The sequence below is a fragment of the Sminthopsis crassicaudata genome, chromosome 1 (assembly GCF_048593235.1).
Source record: "Sminthopsis crassicaudata isolate SCR6 chromosome 1, ASM4859323v1, whole genome shotgun sequence".
In the NCBI taxonomy this organism is placed as follows: domain Eukaryota; kingdom Metazoa; phylum Chordata; class Mammalia; order Dasyuromorphia; family Dasyuridae; genus Sminthopsis; species Sminthopsis crassicaudata.
The window spans coordinates 417,612,958-417,632,809 of NC_133617.1; the positions used below are offsets into that span (position 1 = coordinate 417,612,958).

General features: G+C 35.1%; 1 protein-coding gene across 3 annotated transcripts in view; it reads left to right on the forward strand.

The window, feature by feature from the left end:
• Positions 1-1,962: 1,962 nt before the first annotated feature.
• Positions 1,963-19,852, forward strand: part of NAA35 (N-alpha-acetyltransferase 35, NatC auxiliary subunit) — a 64,598-nt gene continuing 46,708 nt past the window's right edge. The window contains exons 1-5 of one of the 3 annotated variants that reach the window (XM_074280206.1): positions 1,963-2,153; positions 3,583-3,717; positions 15,482-15,515; positions 17,521-17,635; positions 19,049-19,123. In XM_074280206.1, the coding sequence (XP_074136307.1) occupies positions 3,588-3,717; positions 15,482-15,515; positions 17,521-17,635; positions 19,049-19,123 (354 nt within the window). In that variant the 5' untranslated portion in view covers positions 1,963-2,153; positions 3,583-3,587. Of the gene's footprint in view, positions 2,553-3,582; positions 3,718-15,481; positions 15,516-17,520; positions 17,636-19,048; positions 19,124-19,852 lie in introns of all 3 variants that reach the window. The other 2 variants (XM_074280202.1, XM_074280204.1) reach the window with 2 other exon arrangements.

The window sequence follows — 19,852 nt, forward strand, 5'->3', positions numbered from 1 at the left end:
GCAGGCTATGATTGCTAGTATAAATTGATAGCTAATTGACTACAGAGTAAATTCCTCAATAATGTCCAAAATGGAAACTAAAGATTGTTTGTTTCACAAGTATTTGTGTTACCACTTAGTAATTTATGAAATTCTTCTTTCTGTAATCCTTCTGAAGATTGCTGGTTTGTTTTTGCTCAAACTTAGGAGTTCACCGGTTTAGGAAATTCCTGGGTGGAAATCCCCTCTACTGTTGTAGATAGATAGCTCTTCTGCAGTTTGTCCAGAGTATTGGGATATTGAGACATCCCCAAGGTCATACCAACAGTATGTGTCAGAGCAAGGATTGGGCAGCTAGGTGCATTGGACAGTGCTGCATTTGGAATCAGAGAACATATGTTTAACTCGTGTTCATTTACTGTCACTTGTGACATGTGGTTAGATTCTTTTAAATTCTCTTGCAGTCCTAATCTGGCGTCTTTTGAACCTTGTTTTCCTGAGTCTTGTTCTCTAAATCATACTTCCTCAATCAATCAACTGACACTTAATAAGTACTTACTATGTGCCATGAACTAGGGTTGTAGAAAGAGGCAAAAGAGAGTCCCTGCCCTCAAGGAGCTTGTAGTCTAATGTGGGTGAGGTTGGGCAACATGCAAGCAGATATATACAAATCAAGTTATATAGGGAATAAATAGGAAATAAACAGAAAAAGGATGCTAGAATTGAGGTCAGGGAATTTCCCTATGGAAAGAGAGGTTTTAGTTGAGATTTAAAGGAAGTTAGGGAACAGGATTGAAGAGCATTTCAAATATGAGAGAGAGCAAGACAAAATGCCCAGTGTGTCTTGCTCATGGAACAACCAGGAGTCTAAGGTCACTGGTTCAATAAGAGGGACAATTGCGGATTACTTTGCAACCTGAAATAAATATGGAGTTCAGGAGAGAGATGAGGATGGGTATGTAGTTCAAGAAATCATCTGTTGATAGATAATGATGTATATCACTAAAAAACGGACTTTGTGTCATTTTGATATCTGTAACTCTATATAATTGGTTTCTTTTGTAATCATGTATTTTATTTTATTTATTTAGAAACATATACTAAGAAGGGATTGAGACATTGACAAAAAAGGTAAATCAAATTTATCATTTTATTAAATTATTTTATTTATAATTTTTAAGATATAATAAATCTTTAAAATAGCAAAATATATAACATATATATATATATGTCCTCATGACCCTGTTGGGGGGGGTTTCTTGACAAACATACTAGAATGCTTTGCCACTTCCTTCTCCAGCTCATTTTACAAATAAGGAAACTGAGGCAAGCAGGTTATATAACACTCAGGGTCACACAGCTAGTAACTGAGGATTTGAATTCAGGTCTTCCTGAGTCTGGAAAAGTAGCCACCTAGCTACTCCCTACAACAGCATATATAACATATAACTCCATATTGTGTAAATTATAATAAATCTTTAAAAATAATGACAGACATCGAAATATCTAATTGTGTGGAAGGGGATTTTTTTTTTTCTTCCAATAAACCTCTAGAATTTTTAGTGAAGGAAGAGGTTGGTAATCTATCAAGCTACAAGCATTCATTAAGCGCCTATTGTGTACCATACACTGTGCTAGATCAGATAAATCGGCTGTCCAAAGGCCCCTTTTTTTCTTTCCGTTCTCGCTGGGGTTAATAAGCCTTTGTTTTGAGCGCACTTTTCCCGCACTGGAACCATCACTCAGAGAATACCTGAAGGCTGGGGCCGGGAACAGGAGCGGGCTGGGCTGAGCTGCTCAGGTGCGAGACTGCGGGGGCTGCGGGGAGGGACGAGCTGGGGAAGAGATTCGGGAGAAGCCAGGGATGCACGCAGTACCTCAGCACGTGCATCCTTCCAGAAACAGTGACAGGACCCACGAGCGCAGCAGCGCACGAGCCAGGGCCCCGCCCCCGCAACACGCGTACTTATAGACGTAAAGACCACGCCCATTCCATTGGTCCCGCCCACTCTACCACCTCTGTACTGGAAAAGGGACTGAGAGGAAAGGGAGGCCTGAGGAGGAAAAGAATAAATTGCTATCGCGAGATTCTCATTGTTTCGCGAGAACTGAAGGCTCAGTTGCCGAGACTGGGGAAGGAAGTTGGGTGGAGAAGGCTGTGCGTGTGCGAGCGTGTATGTAGTATGTGCATGTGTATGTGTGGGTGCGTGCATGTGTGCGTGTGTGTGGCGTGCTGAGCAAGGCCCCTGGGAGTAAGAGAGGGGGCGGGGTCCCATGAACTGGGCGTACGCATGCGCGCATGCGCGCACGCGGCCGGGCCGGGCCGGGCTGGTCTGCTCGGGGAGGGGGCGGCCGTGGCGGCGACGTTATTTCCGAGGTCGGCAGCGGCGGCGGCGGTACGGTGCGCGGCGGCTGAGGCACCGCCGAACTAGTCGGTAGGGACGGTTACAGGGCACCCCGGAAATCCTTTGCTCTGCCTTTCGGTGCGTCGCGGTCGTGGCGCCGAGTTCCGTGGTGCGGGGACCCTCGGAGCCGGCGGGTCACCCTGCGGCCCCTAGCCCGCCTCGCCCCAGGTAGGGGGCCCCCGAGCAGCCCGGCCCCGCCCTCCCGGTGTCACCGGCGCGACAACCGGCGACCGGGCGAAAGCCGGCCAGCCCCGTGTCTGCCCCGCCTGCCCCAGCACGCGCCCTCCTCCGACCGGAGCCGGGGACCGGGGACCGGGCCCGACCTGGTGTGCCCCCGAGGCACCGGGCTCCGGAGACGCGACCCCGCTTGGGGGGAGGCGGGGACGGGCGGGGAAGCCTGGCACCGGCTCTGTGGGTGTCGTTTCAGACCGCCCGGCCGGGCGGCGGGACCGGCAGCCCGTGGTCCTGTCGTGGGGGGGGGGGGAGAGGGGATCCAGAGGAGGAGGAGTCACCCCGGGAAGGAGGCTGTGGGTGGCCAGCAGCTCTCAAAGTTAAGAGCGCTCCAACTGCATCCATCGGAACCGGCAGAGTGGCCTCTAGTCTTTTTGTTGTCTTCTGGTCTCTCAGAAAGACAGTCGTCGTGCTGCGCTCTGGTCTTCCTTGCAGGCTGTCTATAGACTGTGAGGATACTAACAGGAACGCACCTTGTCAGGGTCCGTTTGCCCAGACCTGGGTCCCTTGCATGACCTTGGCCTCGGATCTGTAACCGCAGAGATGTGCCCAACTCTGAAGCAGTTCCATAGTTAAAGGGGACCTGTGACTAGTGGCAGATTCTGAGAATGAGCCCGGGGGAGGAGGACACTTTGCAGAGTTAAACTGGCGTGCCTCTTCCCGACCAATCACATTACTGTTGGGACCTCTGGCTTCAGGTGGTCTGTCTGTATAAAATGAGGGGCTGGGAATACATAGTATAAAATTTACTTCCCTCCCCAGTGTCCTGCTAAGGTATGAGTTAGACCTTAACAATCATTAACTCCCTAGAGGGGTGGAATGATTTGTCTGAGGTCACACACAGCAGGTGGTAGAAACCTGCATGTTCTGACTATGGCAAAATACAATTTACAACACTTGTAAATAGATATAATTTAACAGAAGTTGAGTTTTGTGGAATACTGATAGCTATTAATTTTCATTACAGGTAAAATGGTTATGAAAGCTTCTGTAGAAGATGATGATTCAGGATGGGAGCTCAGTATACCTGAAAAGATGGAAAAGAACAGTACAAGTACAAATTGGGTCGATATAACTCAAGATTTTGAAGAGGCTTGTCGAGGTAAGTGCTAACCATTGGCTCAGAGGTGCCACAAATCAGGGAAAAGAGAAAACGAAATCCTCACAGTTGTATTCATAAAGTGTCTTTGTAATCATGCTTCCACTTGCCTCTAATTTTAAATACATATGAACACTAAAATGTACCTTGTAAATATAGAAGTATTAAGGGTAGATACTGGGCAAAACAATGTTTTCTACAAAAATGTGTAGCAAGTACTTTGCAATGTCAGAGATTTCTGCCATTAAGGATTAATTCTTTACAACAAATAAAATCATTTGGTAGTCTTTTATGGGTGTGAAGAAGAAATGCACTAGAAGTTATCTTTCCAACGAATACAGTCTGGGAATACCTATAATGCTTCTTTGCTTTCATTTTTTTCTTACTTCATTTATTCTTTTGTTTGATTTTTAAATTCTGTAGGCAGCAGGAAGATTGAAGCCTACATATGAAGTCAACCACAGATCTCTTCCTTCTTACTTTCTTGTTTATCCACCAAGAATGCTTATTCAGATAAGAATTCTATTATTGCCCCCATTGATACTTAGAATTGCAATGAGTCAGAGGCATACTTGACTAATTTGGAATTAAGAAATTCCAACTATTCATTCTGATGAAAATGGATGACTTTTTTTTTTTTAATGTGCAAAGCTCAGAGTTTTTATACTAGACCTGTAGTATATGAGTTTCTCTCTAACTTGTGACACAGTTGTTGTAACAGAAGACTTTAATATATACCTTTGCAGACATGGATTTTCTGTATACCATATATGGCCATATTTATTGAACAAAAACTCTACCTTGTCACAATGATTAAAATAACTAAGCTTCAGTTGTAAGATGTTTTAACTCTTTTTAAAAAATTAAACATTTATTAAGTACCAGGATTTTTTAAAAACTGTATAAAGAATATATCACTCCTATGTGTAGTAGTAATAAATGATGCTCTAAGGCAGTGGTCCTCAAACTTTTTAAAATAGGGGGCCAGTTCCCTGCCCCTCAGACTGTGGGAGGGCCGGACTGTAGTAAAAACAAAACTTCACACTCTGTCTCCGCCCCTCAGCCCATTTGCCATAATGCGGGCCGCATAAATGTCCTCAGCTGGCAGCATCTGGCCTGTGGGCCGTAGTTTGAGGACCCCAGCTCTAAGGTTTGCAAACACTTCATGCATTCTCATTTGGTCTTTTTAACTTTTGAAGTAGTTAAGGAAAAATATTATACCCATTTTAAAGATGGGATAACTATTATTTCTATAACTATGAGAGACACTATTATTTCTCCAAGGTTACACCACTAATAGTCACAGAGCTGGAACTCAAAACTCAAGTCTTCAGCTTCCATATCTAGTACTTATTTTACTGAACCATCGTGGCCTTCCTGTCTTGTATGTTGTGATTATTAATATTTGTGAAATAAGAAAATCTTTGCTTTGAATAAAGAAGTTGTCTAATAAACACGAGTTCAAACAAGGGTTGTAAAGGCCTTCTGATAACAATTTTCACAAATAAACATCCAAGTTTAAATGTAGCTAGATTAGTTAGATTAGTGTTAGTAAAAATATTTGGTTGGGACAGTGTGCTCACAGGAATAAGGATTGAGCCAAGGAATGTCATATCACCTTCACTTACTAATGAGTTGCTTCAACTTTTCATTGGACAGAGGATATGTAAGGATATATGCTACTTATGTCATTCAGAAGTCCCAGGATTCTGAATTATGCCATAGACAGTAGCACAAATGGTAAGACTTGTTCCAAATTGAAGATGCCTCAGTACCAGTCCTGAGTGGTTTTTGACTGAGGTGACCCATTGTGGAAATTTTTGATAAAGCATGATGAATCAGCATAAATTTATCAGTTGATTCAACAACATGGAGGAATGATCTGTTAGGGAGGGCACATGGCAGCATAGGTGACCATTATCCTTATAAGAGGAATTGAATAGTGTAAAACCTGAATTATACAAACACAAGCAATTTCAGGGATATTAATTGGGGGAAGACAGCACAATCTGTGTAAAGTTGCTCAAGTGAACCTTTTGGAACTTCTGGACTATGAAATGTGCCTGCTCACAGCACTCTGCTAGTCTCTTTGCAACATCTCAGTAGTTAAATGTGGTCATGGAATTTTAGAATAACTTATTGGAGATACCCAGAGTAAGGATTCTTAATGTCTTTTGTTTTATGATTTGTGAACCTCTTTGGCAATCTGGCAAAGTTTATGGAAACCTCTTTAGAATAATTGATGGGCTGTGCCTAATTTCAATTTAGAAATTACTGACGTTAGAGGTCATTTTTTTTTTTTAATCTAAGGTTCTTGGACCCCAAATTAAGAACCTCTGATGTAGACCTCTAGCTTCTTTTCATAGAGGAGGAACCTGTTATCTAGTGAGGTAGATTGCTGTCCATGAGAATTTTGTAGCCTTTCATACATCAGACATAAGTGAATAATTAAATAATAAGTAAAAGCAGCATATGATTTAAGTGGAGAGAAAGAATACCAACTGGAGTGATTGACAAAAGTTTCATTTTGAAGGTGGATTAGGAGTTGGGCATTGAATAATAGCTGCTTTTCATAGTGTATTTGATACTGGATTTGAAATTAGATACAGTTTGAAACTTTCTTGGACTCCAGTTTTGTGACCTTAAGCAAGTTAATTAACCTCTTAATCTCACTTTCCTAATTTGTAAAATAAGGATAATACCTACCTCACAGTGTTGTTTAAAGGATCCTATGAAATAAGTCAATAAGTATTAAGCATCATGTTAAGATGCTAAGAAATGCAAAAAAAGATGTGTGGGTAAACTTTGCAAATTTTAAAGTGCTACATAAATGCTGTTGCTACCCTCATTATTATAATTGAAAATGTTCAAAGCACCTTACACACATTCTTTGAAAATGAAGTAAGTGCTCTTATTATTCCCATATTATAGATGAGGAAACTGAAGCTCAGAGAAGTTGTGATTTGCTTGCGTCATTCATAATCATAGCAAGTGTTAAAAGAGGAGTAGAATTTGGAAAAACAGAAGGAAACCTTTCAGTTATGAGGGAAGGGGAGAAAAATCAGTGTGATCACAAGTACATGTTCACTAAAGTGTGAATAGACCAACCTGGCACATATAAAGGGTCCATGTGGTAGTACAAAATAAGGTTGGAAAGGTAAATTTTAGTGCCAGGTTAAAATCTTTTAACTGTATAGGCTGTAGAGAATCATTCAAAGTATTGAGCAGATTAATGCTATGATAAAAGTATAAAAGAATTAAATTGGCAATTGTGTACAAGATGGACTGAACCAGAGAGAGACCAGTAGATAGATGGTTATTACTTTGTATCTACAATGTCTCTGATTTATATTTAATTTCGTTTACATGCTTCCCTACATAGAGTATAAACTTCTTGAGAAAAGGGATTGTATTTAAATTCCCATTAATACAGTATGTGGCAGCATCTAGGTGCTTAATAAAGGCTTGTTTCTTGATTATTGCCGAGTGAAAACAATAAAGGAGAGACACATGAGAAATATTACAAAGGAAAAATGGACAGGACTTAAATGGTTGCTTTATATGTGAGGTGTAAAAGAAGGCTGATACTGAGAATGAGTGACTTAGAGCTGAGAACTAAAAAACCTCCCTTGAGAAGGTCCATATTTTACAAGTCAATAAATGAAAAAGAAGAAATCAGAGTTAGAAAGAAAATCAAAGTAGTATAGCGTCACAGGAGATTTCCAACTGAAAGACACTGGTCAAATGCAAGAACTGTTGCTGAGAAACTTAAGAATTAGAGACTGAGAAGACTGCTCATTTGGAGCTGCTTTTCCCATTATCTTTTGAGTATGTGATGATTCACTGCATTTGATTTTAAAATACTTCATTTGACTGGTTGATTTTTCCTACTGCCATTTGGAATTAAAGATCCACATAGGCAAAATTTAAACCAGAGCCTGCCCACCCAACCATCTCTACAGTCTTTAAGTATCTGGAATTTTGGGGGATTGGTCTTGGAGCCGGAGGACAAAGTAATGAAACATTAAATTCCTCAAGTAAGATAGCATATATATAGTGTTCTGCAAACTTTAAAGCACTACTGTAAAAGTTTGCTGTTGCTGTTTTTACTACTTCTTTCTATTTGTTGTTGTTACTTAATTGTTTCAGTTGTGCCTGACTCTTCATGATCCCATTTGGGATTTTCTTGGCAAAGATACCAAAGTGGTTTGCTATTTCCTTCTGCTCATTTTTACAGATGAGAAGACTAAAACAAATTTTACTTGCCCAGGGATACACACAGCTAGTAAGTGAATGAGTCTGGATTTGAACTCAGGGAGATGGGTATTCTCTGACTCCAGGCCCAGTAGTCCATCCACTCTGCCACTTAGCTGCCATTGGTACTATTCCTACTGTTTCTTATTCCCTTCTAGATTTTCCAAGAAGTTGAAGAAACTGTGTTATGGTAAGGGAAAGAATTCGTTTTGACTTGTTGAAGAATCTGTTTTGTGGAGTAATCTTCAGAAGGCATAGATTCATTCCTGACATAGCAATAGAAAAACATCCCTTTACCATCAACCTGTATGTAGTTCTAAGAACAGTGGTGTGCCTTTTGAAACTGTCGTTTCTGAAGATGTCTTATGACTTAGAGTTAGGACCTGGTTGACTGTTATTATCATATGTACGCTCTGAAAGAAATTTATTCATTTTCTAGGTGAGAATTTTGGAACTAATGACCATGAGAATTAGGTTTTTCTTCTTTTTAAGAAAACTGGTTCATAGTGAAGATTACAGTTCAGAATGCTGTTCTCATGATTTGTTCTGTTATTTTTTTTTAAAATGCACTTAATATAAAAATAGTGAAACAACTAAGTATTTTCCTTTATTGCAGTGGATTTTCTCCCATCTTTAGTAAATCACGTAGTAAATTTGTTCTAGGTTCTAATAATTTTATACATAAATCCATTGCTATTGTTTTTGACCAGGTTGATTTCCATGCTTCTTCATAGTCCTTCTTACCCTGTGGTGCTACACTTAATTAGTTCGCTGTACCTATTTTCTCATCATGTACTACATTAAACACATGTTTTTAGTTCTTATCAGAATTGAATGTGAAATGCCTTTCCTTTAAAGGGTCTTCCTTTTTTGTCTTTATTCAGAATATGGCAGCCTCTAATTTACTTGTCATTTTATATTCTTCCCCTTTTCATAGTATTTCAAGGCTTCTCTTTTCTGGGAAGTTTTCCTTGATTTAAATTGTTTTATGGGTTGTTATTGTTGTTATTTTTGTTTTAACTCAGTCAATCTCAGTATACTTTGCTAGTTTTTTTTGTTTGTTTGTTTGTTTTTACATAGGCGTTTCTTAGATTAAAATAAATACAGTTTATATTCATGAATAGTTGCATGCTATTTTCATTTCATCCAGCTTGGATTACTAGACAAACAATTAGGTAATAATAAAATAATAAAAAAAATAATAAAAATATCCTGAGATATTTAGTGCTACTTAAGTGGTCAGAAATGTGAAACTTTTGACCCAGAGTCTTTTGTGTATTACTTTCTTTAGGGAAACTGTTATGTTGTGACTTTTATTTTTCCTAGTTTCACATTATGTTTCTACTTCAGTTAGTCTTAGAGGAATACACATGTTCATTGTAATCTTAGAATCTGAGAACTGGAGAAGACCTTTAAAGTTAATTTCATCTTTATAGATCTATATAGATTATCAATGAGAAAAGAGATTTATAAGAAAGGAAACTCAAAAGTTTCATAGCAACTTTATGGGAGAACTAGAAGTATTCTGTAATTACTCTTCTATTAATGTCAGAAACATCTCCCTCTGATTTTATCTTCATTGTTTTTATTTACCATCTAACATGTTCTTTTCAGCCTTATGTGTTAACTTAAGGTCTTTACTTCTGTTGAATTAACCTAAATGCACTCCAAAAGATGTTTGATAGGTTCTGTATGGCAGAAGTACCAATCCTTAAGAGCAAATAAAGTACTGAAAAGAGCTCTAGGTACTGAAGAATTAATTTAATTTAAATATTTTTACTAATTTTCACTTATAGAATATTGTACTATGTAGAGGACTACTTTCAGTAGTTGGCATTGACTGTTTTCTCGCTTCTGAAATTCAGAATATTTGGAATTAGAAATATAGAAATCAGATTTATTCTGTACAAGTACTTCTTAATCCTAGTTTTATTACATCTAGAGTATCTTCAGTTATATCAAGATACTGTCATAAAAAGTGAAATTAATTTTAATTGATGTATTTTGTCTATGCAACACTTGTCATTTCCAGAGAGAAAAACATCTTCCTACCCCCATTCCAGATTTAACTTCCTTGTGACAGAGTGATTAAACAAAAAAAAAATTTGATGCAGTGATTGAAACTGAAATGATATGTGGCATTCTGTATTATTTTCCTCTACTTCTCTGCTATGAAACCAGTATTTCATTATTGGTTTTCTGGATTCTTAATTGGTTTTTCAATTACCTAGAGTTTTTTAGATCTTTTAATTTACATTTTTATAATTGTGTATTTTGGCTTTGTTCTTATTTTGTACCACATCAGTTCACATGAATCTTTTCATGTTTCAGTTTCTCATATTTGTTGTTTCTTTTTTTGTATTGTACTTTTGATCATTATCTTTTCCCATTTAACAGTTGATGACCACACAGGACTTTTTAATAAATGAAGACAGAATGAAGAAGTTAGTCTATTATAAAATTAAACAGCTACAAAAATATGCATTGTGGTATAATTTCTGTGATTCTGAGATTTTGTTTCCTTTTCTTTTTCTTGTTAGAATTTTAAAGCCTTTTGGGTTGGTCCTACTTAAAATTAAAAATAATAATACTTTGACTCATTTGTAATTTCCATGATATTATAAAAGATGATTCCACATTACTCTCCCTTGATGCCTTATTGTGTGGAGATGGCCTTGGATTCCGAACACCAAATTCAAGATCTGTCTGCTATGTTCAACAGGTTTTAAATATGGGGCCAGCAACAAATGATATAGATATATACGTGTGTGTGTGTGTGTGTGTGTGTGTGTGTGTGTGTGTATGTATGTTTGTATATATATCTTCTTTTCTCCAATCAACTTTGTCGATTCTGAGATAAATTGCCAGTAAGCTTTTTGTGTTGATCAAGGGAACTCATGATATTAAGAAAAATTTTAAAAATCCATCTATCATATATAGTCTCCTTTTAATTTTACATTGATGGTAACAATATTGGGAAAGGGGTCAAAGGATGCTAAGAGTAATGCAGTCTTTACACCATCCATGAACATTAACTTAGTGATTGATAATCTAAATGTAAAGTCCTTATTTGGTGAATAAATAGATATACTGCTAGAAGAACAGAACAATTTCTCTAAGGTAAACCAGAAGACAAAGAGAAGCTAAAAATAAAGATGATTTAAAAAAAAAAAAAAAGATCACAAATTTTCTTTGGAGAAAATAATCAAAGTTTGTGAAGTTAGTTTTTAAGAGCCACAAAAAACATTTCATGGGGCCTTGTATTGTCTTTTTAGGCCAATGATTGCAAAAAGATTACTATGAAGAGTTAGAGAAATTCTATGCAAAATGTAGTAAAATATTCCAAATGAAATTAGCTAACTTCAAAAGCAAAGATGAATATAGGAAAGAACTGTGAAAATTATATAGGAAAATGTGACTAAAGAATAAGAAATGGAAAATGCCAAAGGTTTGTAGGCTACACAGAAGTCTCTTGGATACATATGACGAATACTTTCTTCAAGAAAGACTCGAGATATTGAACATACATTAAACCATGTCACCCCCCACCCCAAATGACTTTGATTATATTGTAACAAGCATGAAACAATTAGTTATAGATCTGAAAGTTACTTTTCATTTTCTGCCTTTGTAAAGTGAGACTAACTTTGTTAGAGCAGAGATTGAATTCAGTTAAGGATGAGTGGTAGAAGATAGGCCATAATTAAGACATTTCTCTAGGATGACTTATTTAAATACTATCAATATCAGAATATAGAAATGAAATAAGAGAAACAGAAAACATCACTATCTCCTAAGGAAGTTTCATCATAATGAGCCTAAAAACACACTCTATTTACTAAGCAAATTGAAGTAGTAATCAAAGGAAACAATTTAGAATGTAAACTTTGTAGCCTTATAATCAAAAATGGTGGAATATTGTGAGCACTGTTATCTCATAAAGCAGCAAGAAGTTGTGAAGAGAAGTGTTAAGAAACTTTGGCAAGTGGTTCACCTAAGCCAGTACATTGCAATAATATTTAAAGATGAAACTGGAGGGAGAATAGTGAACAGAAAGATATTAAAGATTTCTGTAAGGAAATTTTTAGTCAATAATAAGGGAGCTACCACAGTTGAATTCCAGTATTACAATTGCATGAGGAAGTAGAAATGGTGTTTAAAAAAAAAAAAAAGGATTACAAAACTGGACCCCGGTATATAAAGAAGAGGTTCATCTTGAGACATGATTTTAAAATTATTGAGGTAGTTTTAATTTTTAAAAATTAATTTAATTATGAAGAAGAGAGTAGTAGGATACCAAGAGTTGGAGTACTCTGAGAAAACTTTTATGAATTATTGCAGAGTGAATTGCACAGAACCAGAACAACAATTTACATGTAAAAATGAACAACTATCAAAAACTTAAGAACTCGGATCATTGTTCCAGAGCACTAGTGATGAAGATGCTATCCACCTTTTGATAGAGGGGTGATGGGCTCATTATGCAGAATGAAACAGCCTAGACAGTCAATAGGAGAAATTGTTTTGCTTGACCTTGCATAGCTGTTATTAGGGTTTTGTTTTTCTTTTTTCTTTTTTCCCTCTGTTTTGGGAAAGTGACAGGAAATAGAGAAAATGGATGTCTTTTTTGAAAATTAGATTTTTTTTCTCAATTAGCAATGTTTTTACTAAATACTTGGGAAAAGCACAAATCTTATTACTACCTAAAAAATATCAATAACTAATCCTTCAGCCTAATTTATAGTTTCCTAGGAAATTTTTGGGAAAAATTTATACTTTAATTAACAGCATTCTTTTAAAAACTTGCATGTTTAATTTTTGCTATTTGCCTTTATATCTTAGTCACTTCAACACTTTCCTTCATTGAAGCCTCCCTTGGGACAAAGAAAAACAAGCAAAACATGAGAGACTTTGACCACCTCTTAAAATTTTTACAAACAATATTCTGCCCTGGTATTCCTGTGCTCCTTTGCTGTTAGGGAAGAGTTCTTTCATTATTTGATCTCTGGGACTTTGTTTCATTGTTCAGATCCTCAAGAGTATAATTGTTTCCTTTGCACAGTTGTAGTTATTATCATGCTTTTGATTCATTTATTTTACTTTGCATAAATTCTTATTAATCTTAAGTTCCTCTGAATTCCTTTGATGATTCTCTGAATTCCTTAGGGCATTTTAGATTTAGATGTATGAAAATTAGACAAATTAACTTTTGGAACAACAGATCACATCTTCATAATCTCACAAGTAGCCAAAAAGTATAGGAACTGAAAAGTTGTACTATCCTTGTTGTTAGCTAAAAAAGCATTTGTTTCAGTAAAACAAAATGTGGCCTTCAGGAATCTTCCTTGAAAAAATAAAAAATTATACATTTTCATAAGAAATATAATTCCTCTGAGCTAATATCAAACAATATGGAGTAGGGTAATTATTTTTTTATACTTTTAAAAATTAATTTTATAATTATAACTTTTTTTTGACAGTACACATACATGGGTAATTTTTTACAACATTATCCCTTGCACTCACTTCTGTTCCGAATTTTCCCCTCCTTCCTTCTACCCCACCCCCTAGATGGAGGCAGTCCCATACATGTTAAATGTGTTATAGTATATCCTAGATACAATATATATGTGCAGAACCGAATTTCTTGTTGCACAAGAAGAATTGGATTCAGAAGGTAAAAAGGGTAATGTATTTTTACCTTCACATCTTTAATTTTTACATTGCTTTTATTTCAAAATAAATCTGTCTCTAGCAAGTCATCCTTTGTAATAGATTAAAAAGGGGGCAACAAAAAAGCTCAGTAAAAACAAATACATAAAGTCTAATTATATATATAATTCATACTCATAACTTGATCCACTTCCCCACCTCTGAAAGAAGAGAGAGAGAGTTTCTCAGCTCTTCTCTAGGGTCAAGCTTTGCCATTATGATTAGATGCGGCTCAATTTCATTTTTGTATCTTGTTGTTTACATTGTTGCCATCTTATTTTATTGTCCTAATTCTTATTTCACTTGTATCAGATCATATAAATCTTAACTTATATGTCTTCTCTGTCTTCTTATTTATTGTATCTTATGAGCACAAGTAATATTCTGTTACATATGTGTAGTATAGCTTTTCCCACAATGTGTTGCTTAACTTCAGTTCTTTAAAAAAAAAAAAAAAAAAAAAAAAGTCCTGCTTTTGAACATTTGGTAAATATAAGACTTTTCTTTTTGTCTTGACCACCTTGTGGTACATTTCCTAGCAATAAGATCTTTGCTTTAAAAGGTGTTAGCTGTTTTGTTCATTTGCTTAGCAAATTCCAGATTGTGTTCTAGAAAGGGTAAACCAGTAGGGAGCTGTTTAGGGTTTACCAACAGCACACTTTTGTGTCTTTCAGTGACTTCTCTAGTATTGGTTCTTCCCATTTTATGTCATCTTATTAATTTACTAGCATGAGGTAAAATCTTGTTCTGAGTATTAAAGAGAAAACTTCATTGTCACTAATCCTTCATATAGTTCTTAATGGTTAGAGAACTGTTTGTTGCTGTCCTTTATTTGATAAAAATGATCCCTTCCCATTGATACCTTTATTTCTTGTCCCTGCCACATTGATTTTGTTTATTCAGAAGTTTTTCAGATTTATCTAACTGAAATTATCTTTTTTTCTTTTGTGACCCATTTTAGCTTTTAGGGGGTTTTGTATGTACTGTGCAGTATTGTTAGTCTAGGCCCAACTTCTGCTAAATTCTTTTTTGGTTTCTACTCAGTTCTATCAAATAGATAATTTATCCTGAAGTAATTTATAGTTGAACACTGAATTAGTTAATTTCATTTTTGTCATTCTTCTGTATTTAATTTGCTCATTGTTCTTATTTCTTAAACCAGTGTCTACTTTTTAATATATAATTTGAAGTCTTGAAAGTATTCTCCCTTAATTTCCTTTTTTTAAAAAGTGCTTTTAAAAACCTCTAAATTAAAAAATAAAAGCTATTTCTTTTCTAAATTTTAATATATTTATATCTTTAGGAAAAAAAGCATTATTTAGATTGATTTTTTTATCATTGATAGATATTAATGGATTTGATCAGTTTTTTATATTTGTAAAAAATAATGTTAGATTCAAATACATTTGAACAAAAAGATTTATTTGTGGCATCAATGTTTGCAAAACAGGTTTTTAAAGTAGCAGTTTCAGTTTGTCATAAGTATACCAATGTCCTTTTTTCAAAAGTAGTAATGATTTGAGTACATTTGGGATTCAAAGTGAGCTATAGACAATTCAGGTTTGACTATTACTCATGCAATTGTTTCTAAGTCATTCAGTTTCAGTGTTGTATGGTTTGGCCACTTTATGAACGTCTATGTAAGGCATGTTTCTAGGCATTGAATTGATTCTCTCTTACAAGACAGGTTAAAATATGTATGTTTTTTTGATACCACTTAAAAATTATTTTCTGAAATTAAAAGTATTACATAAATGCAGTTGATACTCGAGTAATTTTTTTTTTTTAACTTTGTTTTTAGAATTGAAGTTGGGAGAACTGCTTCATGACAAGCTGTAAGTATATTATTGAAGTTATCTTTGAAGTGGGTTGATTTAATATTTGTTTCAGATAATGTGTAGGTATTATAAAACTATTGGAGAGTATTCTCATGGAGAATTATTTAATCATATTCTTTAGAACTTATAAAAAAATGAATATTTTATACAATCTAGTGAACTGTTTTGTGATACCATGCACATTCATAGATAGCACTTATTTAAATTTGGTGATGCCATTTTTGTGTATTTCCTTGCCTAACTTCACTATTAGATTACTTGTGATTTTATGGTTGTCCCTTACTGCTCATTTGGAAGAAAGTAGAATCTGTAGAAATAAATGTATTAAGAATGTAACTGATTTACTTTCTTTTGCCCAAGGAACAGATGGTAATGCAAAAATAATGGTATTAGGCAGTGGAAAGGATGGTTTTATAATTTTTCCAGTGTACAATTGAGCAACAACAACAACAAACTGTCTATGCACAATTATTCTGCCACCCCTTTGCTGAAATTTTGTGGGTTATAGTATGAAATTCCACATTCTTACCCTTTAGCTACAGATAACAGGTTTTATTCATGCCTTCCTTTGACTTAGGGACATATACAAAAAATTTTGCATTTTTTCAGCAAACAATAAAGTTTCTACTCTTTGTATTGCCCTGGGAGAGATAAAAAGTTTAATAAAGAGCTTATAGTTTAGGAAAGGACAGATTAATTATAGTAATGCAGGCTATGCTCACAAAATGTTAATGCTACCTTTCATTATTTTTGTTTTTATTAAAGCTTTCTTATTTTCAAAATATATGTATGGATAATTTTTAACATTCACCCCTTTATAAAACCTCGTGTTGCAAATTTTTTCCCTCCTTTCTCACCCACTCCCCTAGATGGCAGGTAATCCAATATATGTTAACCATGTTCAATTCTTCTATACATATTTCTGCTGTTATGCTGCCTAAGAAAGATCAGATCAAAAAGGGAAAAAATGAGAAAGAAAACAAAATGCAAGCAAATAACAAAAGAGTGAAAATACTATGTTGTGATCCATACTTAGTCCCCACAGTTCTCGATCTGGGTGCAGATAGCTCTCTACATCACAAGTCTGCTGGAACTGGCCTGAATCACCTCATTGTTGAAAAAAGCCATGTCTTATCAGAATTGATCATCATAAAATCTTGCTGTTGCCATAGTACTTCTCATTGTTAACAATTGGAGGAAGGCTACCTAGAGGAAGTAGCATTTGAGTTGAATCTTAATGTTTTAAGTGTTTAATAGATAATTAGGAAGAAGAGAAACAACATTTAAGATGCAGGGGGATAGCATAAGCAAAGATATGGAGTTAGGAAAAATTTCAGTATGCTTGGGCAACAGTGAGTAATTCTTTTGGAGTATAATGGAGAGCACATAGAAGTAACATGAGCTAAGTTTGGGGAATATGGGGTTAGATTGTATTGATACTAAGGGAAAGAGTGAAAAAGCAAACGGAACCTTGGTAAATAAGAATGTTCTCTTGTTAGTGTCTGGACAAGGAGATTAAAAAGAAACAGTTGAATGAACTGCGTCTTAGGAAATAAAGGGGGAAAATATCCAGAAGAAAAAGTGGTCACCAGCATCTTAACCAAATCCCACTTTAATGATTCAATAAACCCTATTGTAACATAACTTGACATGCAAATCAGACAGCTGGTAAATAATACAAGTTAGAGCTTGAATCCCAGACTCATTATCAACCTATTTGTTATAATGCTACCTGAATGTATAAAATCTATTATTGTGTTTTTATCTAATCAGTTAATTATGTTAGATAGAGTTTACTTGTATAAAATTTTTGTATAACTAGGTAGATGGCATTCAGGTGAAATACAAGTCTCAGAGATCAAAAGAACCCTTTGTCAATAATAATAATAATAGTAATAATATGTAATTAATGACTGTTTTACATATTGTTTACATAATGACATATAATTAATGATTATGGATTAGTTGAAGGATTGTAAAAATGTTGGGGGGTTTTCTGCAGCTTTGGTCTTTTTGAAGCTATGTCTGCCATTGAAATGATGGATCCCAAGATGGACGCTGGCATGATTGGAAACCAAGTTAATCGGAAAGTTCTTAATTTTGAGCAAGCTATCAAGGTACGTGATTATCGTTATACCCTAATTTTCATAATTTAAAAATTTTAAATAAAATGATAAACAGAAACATTTGTATTACTGTCATATTTACTCTAAAGGCAGCTTTTCTTCCAAATTTCTTTAAACATTTAGATAAGTGCTACTTAACATTTATTACCACTATCCATTTAGAACACATACACACACACACACACACACACACACACACACACACACACACACGTAATTTTGTTAATTTTTTTTTAGAATGTATTTAAAATGATAGAATGATAGTTCATTTGAAATTTGCTTTGCCACTATAACAAGTAAAATACATTATAGTACTGTAAGACCTCATCGATTTAAAATTTTTGTGAAATAAAATTTTGAATTCAATTATAAACTAAAATGGAGCTTAACTTTATAATGTTAATAGAAAATAGCTATCCAAAACAAATGGGCTTTTTTAGCAAAAGGTAAGTTTGCCAGGTAGCTAGGTAGCATAGTGAATAGAGTGCCAGAGCCGGGGTCAGAAAGACTCATCTTGAGCTTAAATCTGGCCTTTAACACCTGTTATCTGGATGACTTTGGGTAAATCACTTAACCTTTTTTTTTTTTTTTTTGCCTTGTTTTTCTCATCTGTAAAATGAGCTGAAAAAGGAAATGTCAAAGCATTCCCTTATCTTCACTTCTAAGACGAGTATTGGAAATATTAGGATGCCCATCTTACAGATGAAGAAACCAAGAGAAGTTGTGACTTGCCCTGGTCACACAACTAAGTCAGGATTAAAAAGAGTAATTAGTACACTGCATCAGAGACATAGGACTTAGATTATTCTCTTGAATAGAAACAATTGTTTTGGATGGAAATAATAAGCAAAATCTCACCATTTCCATTCAAATAACTGGGACTAATTACAATTAGTCTTCATCTTTTAAGAAGTAAGACTAAGAAGTTAATCGGTGTTCAATGAAAGTAATGTAATGTATTGTGTTCTTTCTGTTTTTTGTTGTTGTTGTTGTTTATTTGTTTGTTTTAATTTGTTATATATTTTGCTAAGTTCCTCCTTTTTTCCCAGATCAGATTTGTGAAGTTAAGAATTTTTCTGTCATTCATCCACTCATGTTCTGGATCCAGAACATGAATTAACTTATTCTTTCTAGTCTCCAGAACTTGGAAGATATGAGTTTGCATTTTTCTAGAATTGCTTTTTAAGAAATTTCAATTAGTTTTCAGATAAAATGACATATCTTTGGTTACCATAAATGTGAGAATATGTAAACATAAATGTATTTCATGGACTAATTTACCTAGATGTTTCTTGAAAATCACTTAATTATGTGGGCAATGATTTTGTTTTGTGTTGGTTTTGGTTGATTTATAAATTTTTGGTTACTGTTTATACATCTAATGTTTTTTTTTTTCCTTTTTAGGATGGCACCATAAAAATTAAAGACCTAACTTTACCTGAATTGATAGGGATTATGGATACATGTTTTTGTTGCTTGGTAAGAATTGGATATAGTTTACTAGTTGTTTCATCTTTCAAAACTAGGATTTAATTTTTTAAAGTTTAATTTCCAAAAATAAGTATATATTTTGCCAATAAAGTATCTAATATTGGACCTCCAGTAAGAAATGGGCAAAATCTAGTAAGAGTATGTCATAGCTTGGGGTATTGTTACATCCTGTCTTTTGCTACAGGATCAGAGAGAGGTTCTTTCTTTGTTACCAGGATCCCTTTCTCATTAAAAGCGGAGGAGGGGCAAGGCAAGGAGGAAGGGAAATGTTTTTTTTTATTTGTTTATTTTTCATATGATGACCAAGCCTCTGAATTTCAGCTTATCCTCCCTTATTCTCTAGCTCCTCCAGCATTATATTCTTCCTCCCCAATTTTTTTTTTCCTAATGTAGTCTGGCACTTATGGCAATTTAAATATATTAATGCTGAACCTTTCTACCATAAAAAATGTCGTTGGCTACAAACTATATGTAGTTATCTCATGAGTCAAGTTCATCGTTTATTATTTAATTGTCTTCAATCAGGTTTAAAGCATGGTTCTTATTATTGTTGCTAACAGTGGCCCTAAGTGCTTTCCAGATTCGTAATTGTCTTTTAGTCAATTCCAAGTCCAGACTTTAAAAATATAATTGTAATGAGCAGGCTACTTCCCAGTCTTTGGGCAAATTATTTTCTTTTAGTCTCTATCGGGTCCTCATGAGAGTAAGATCCTTTCT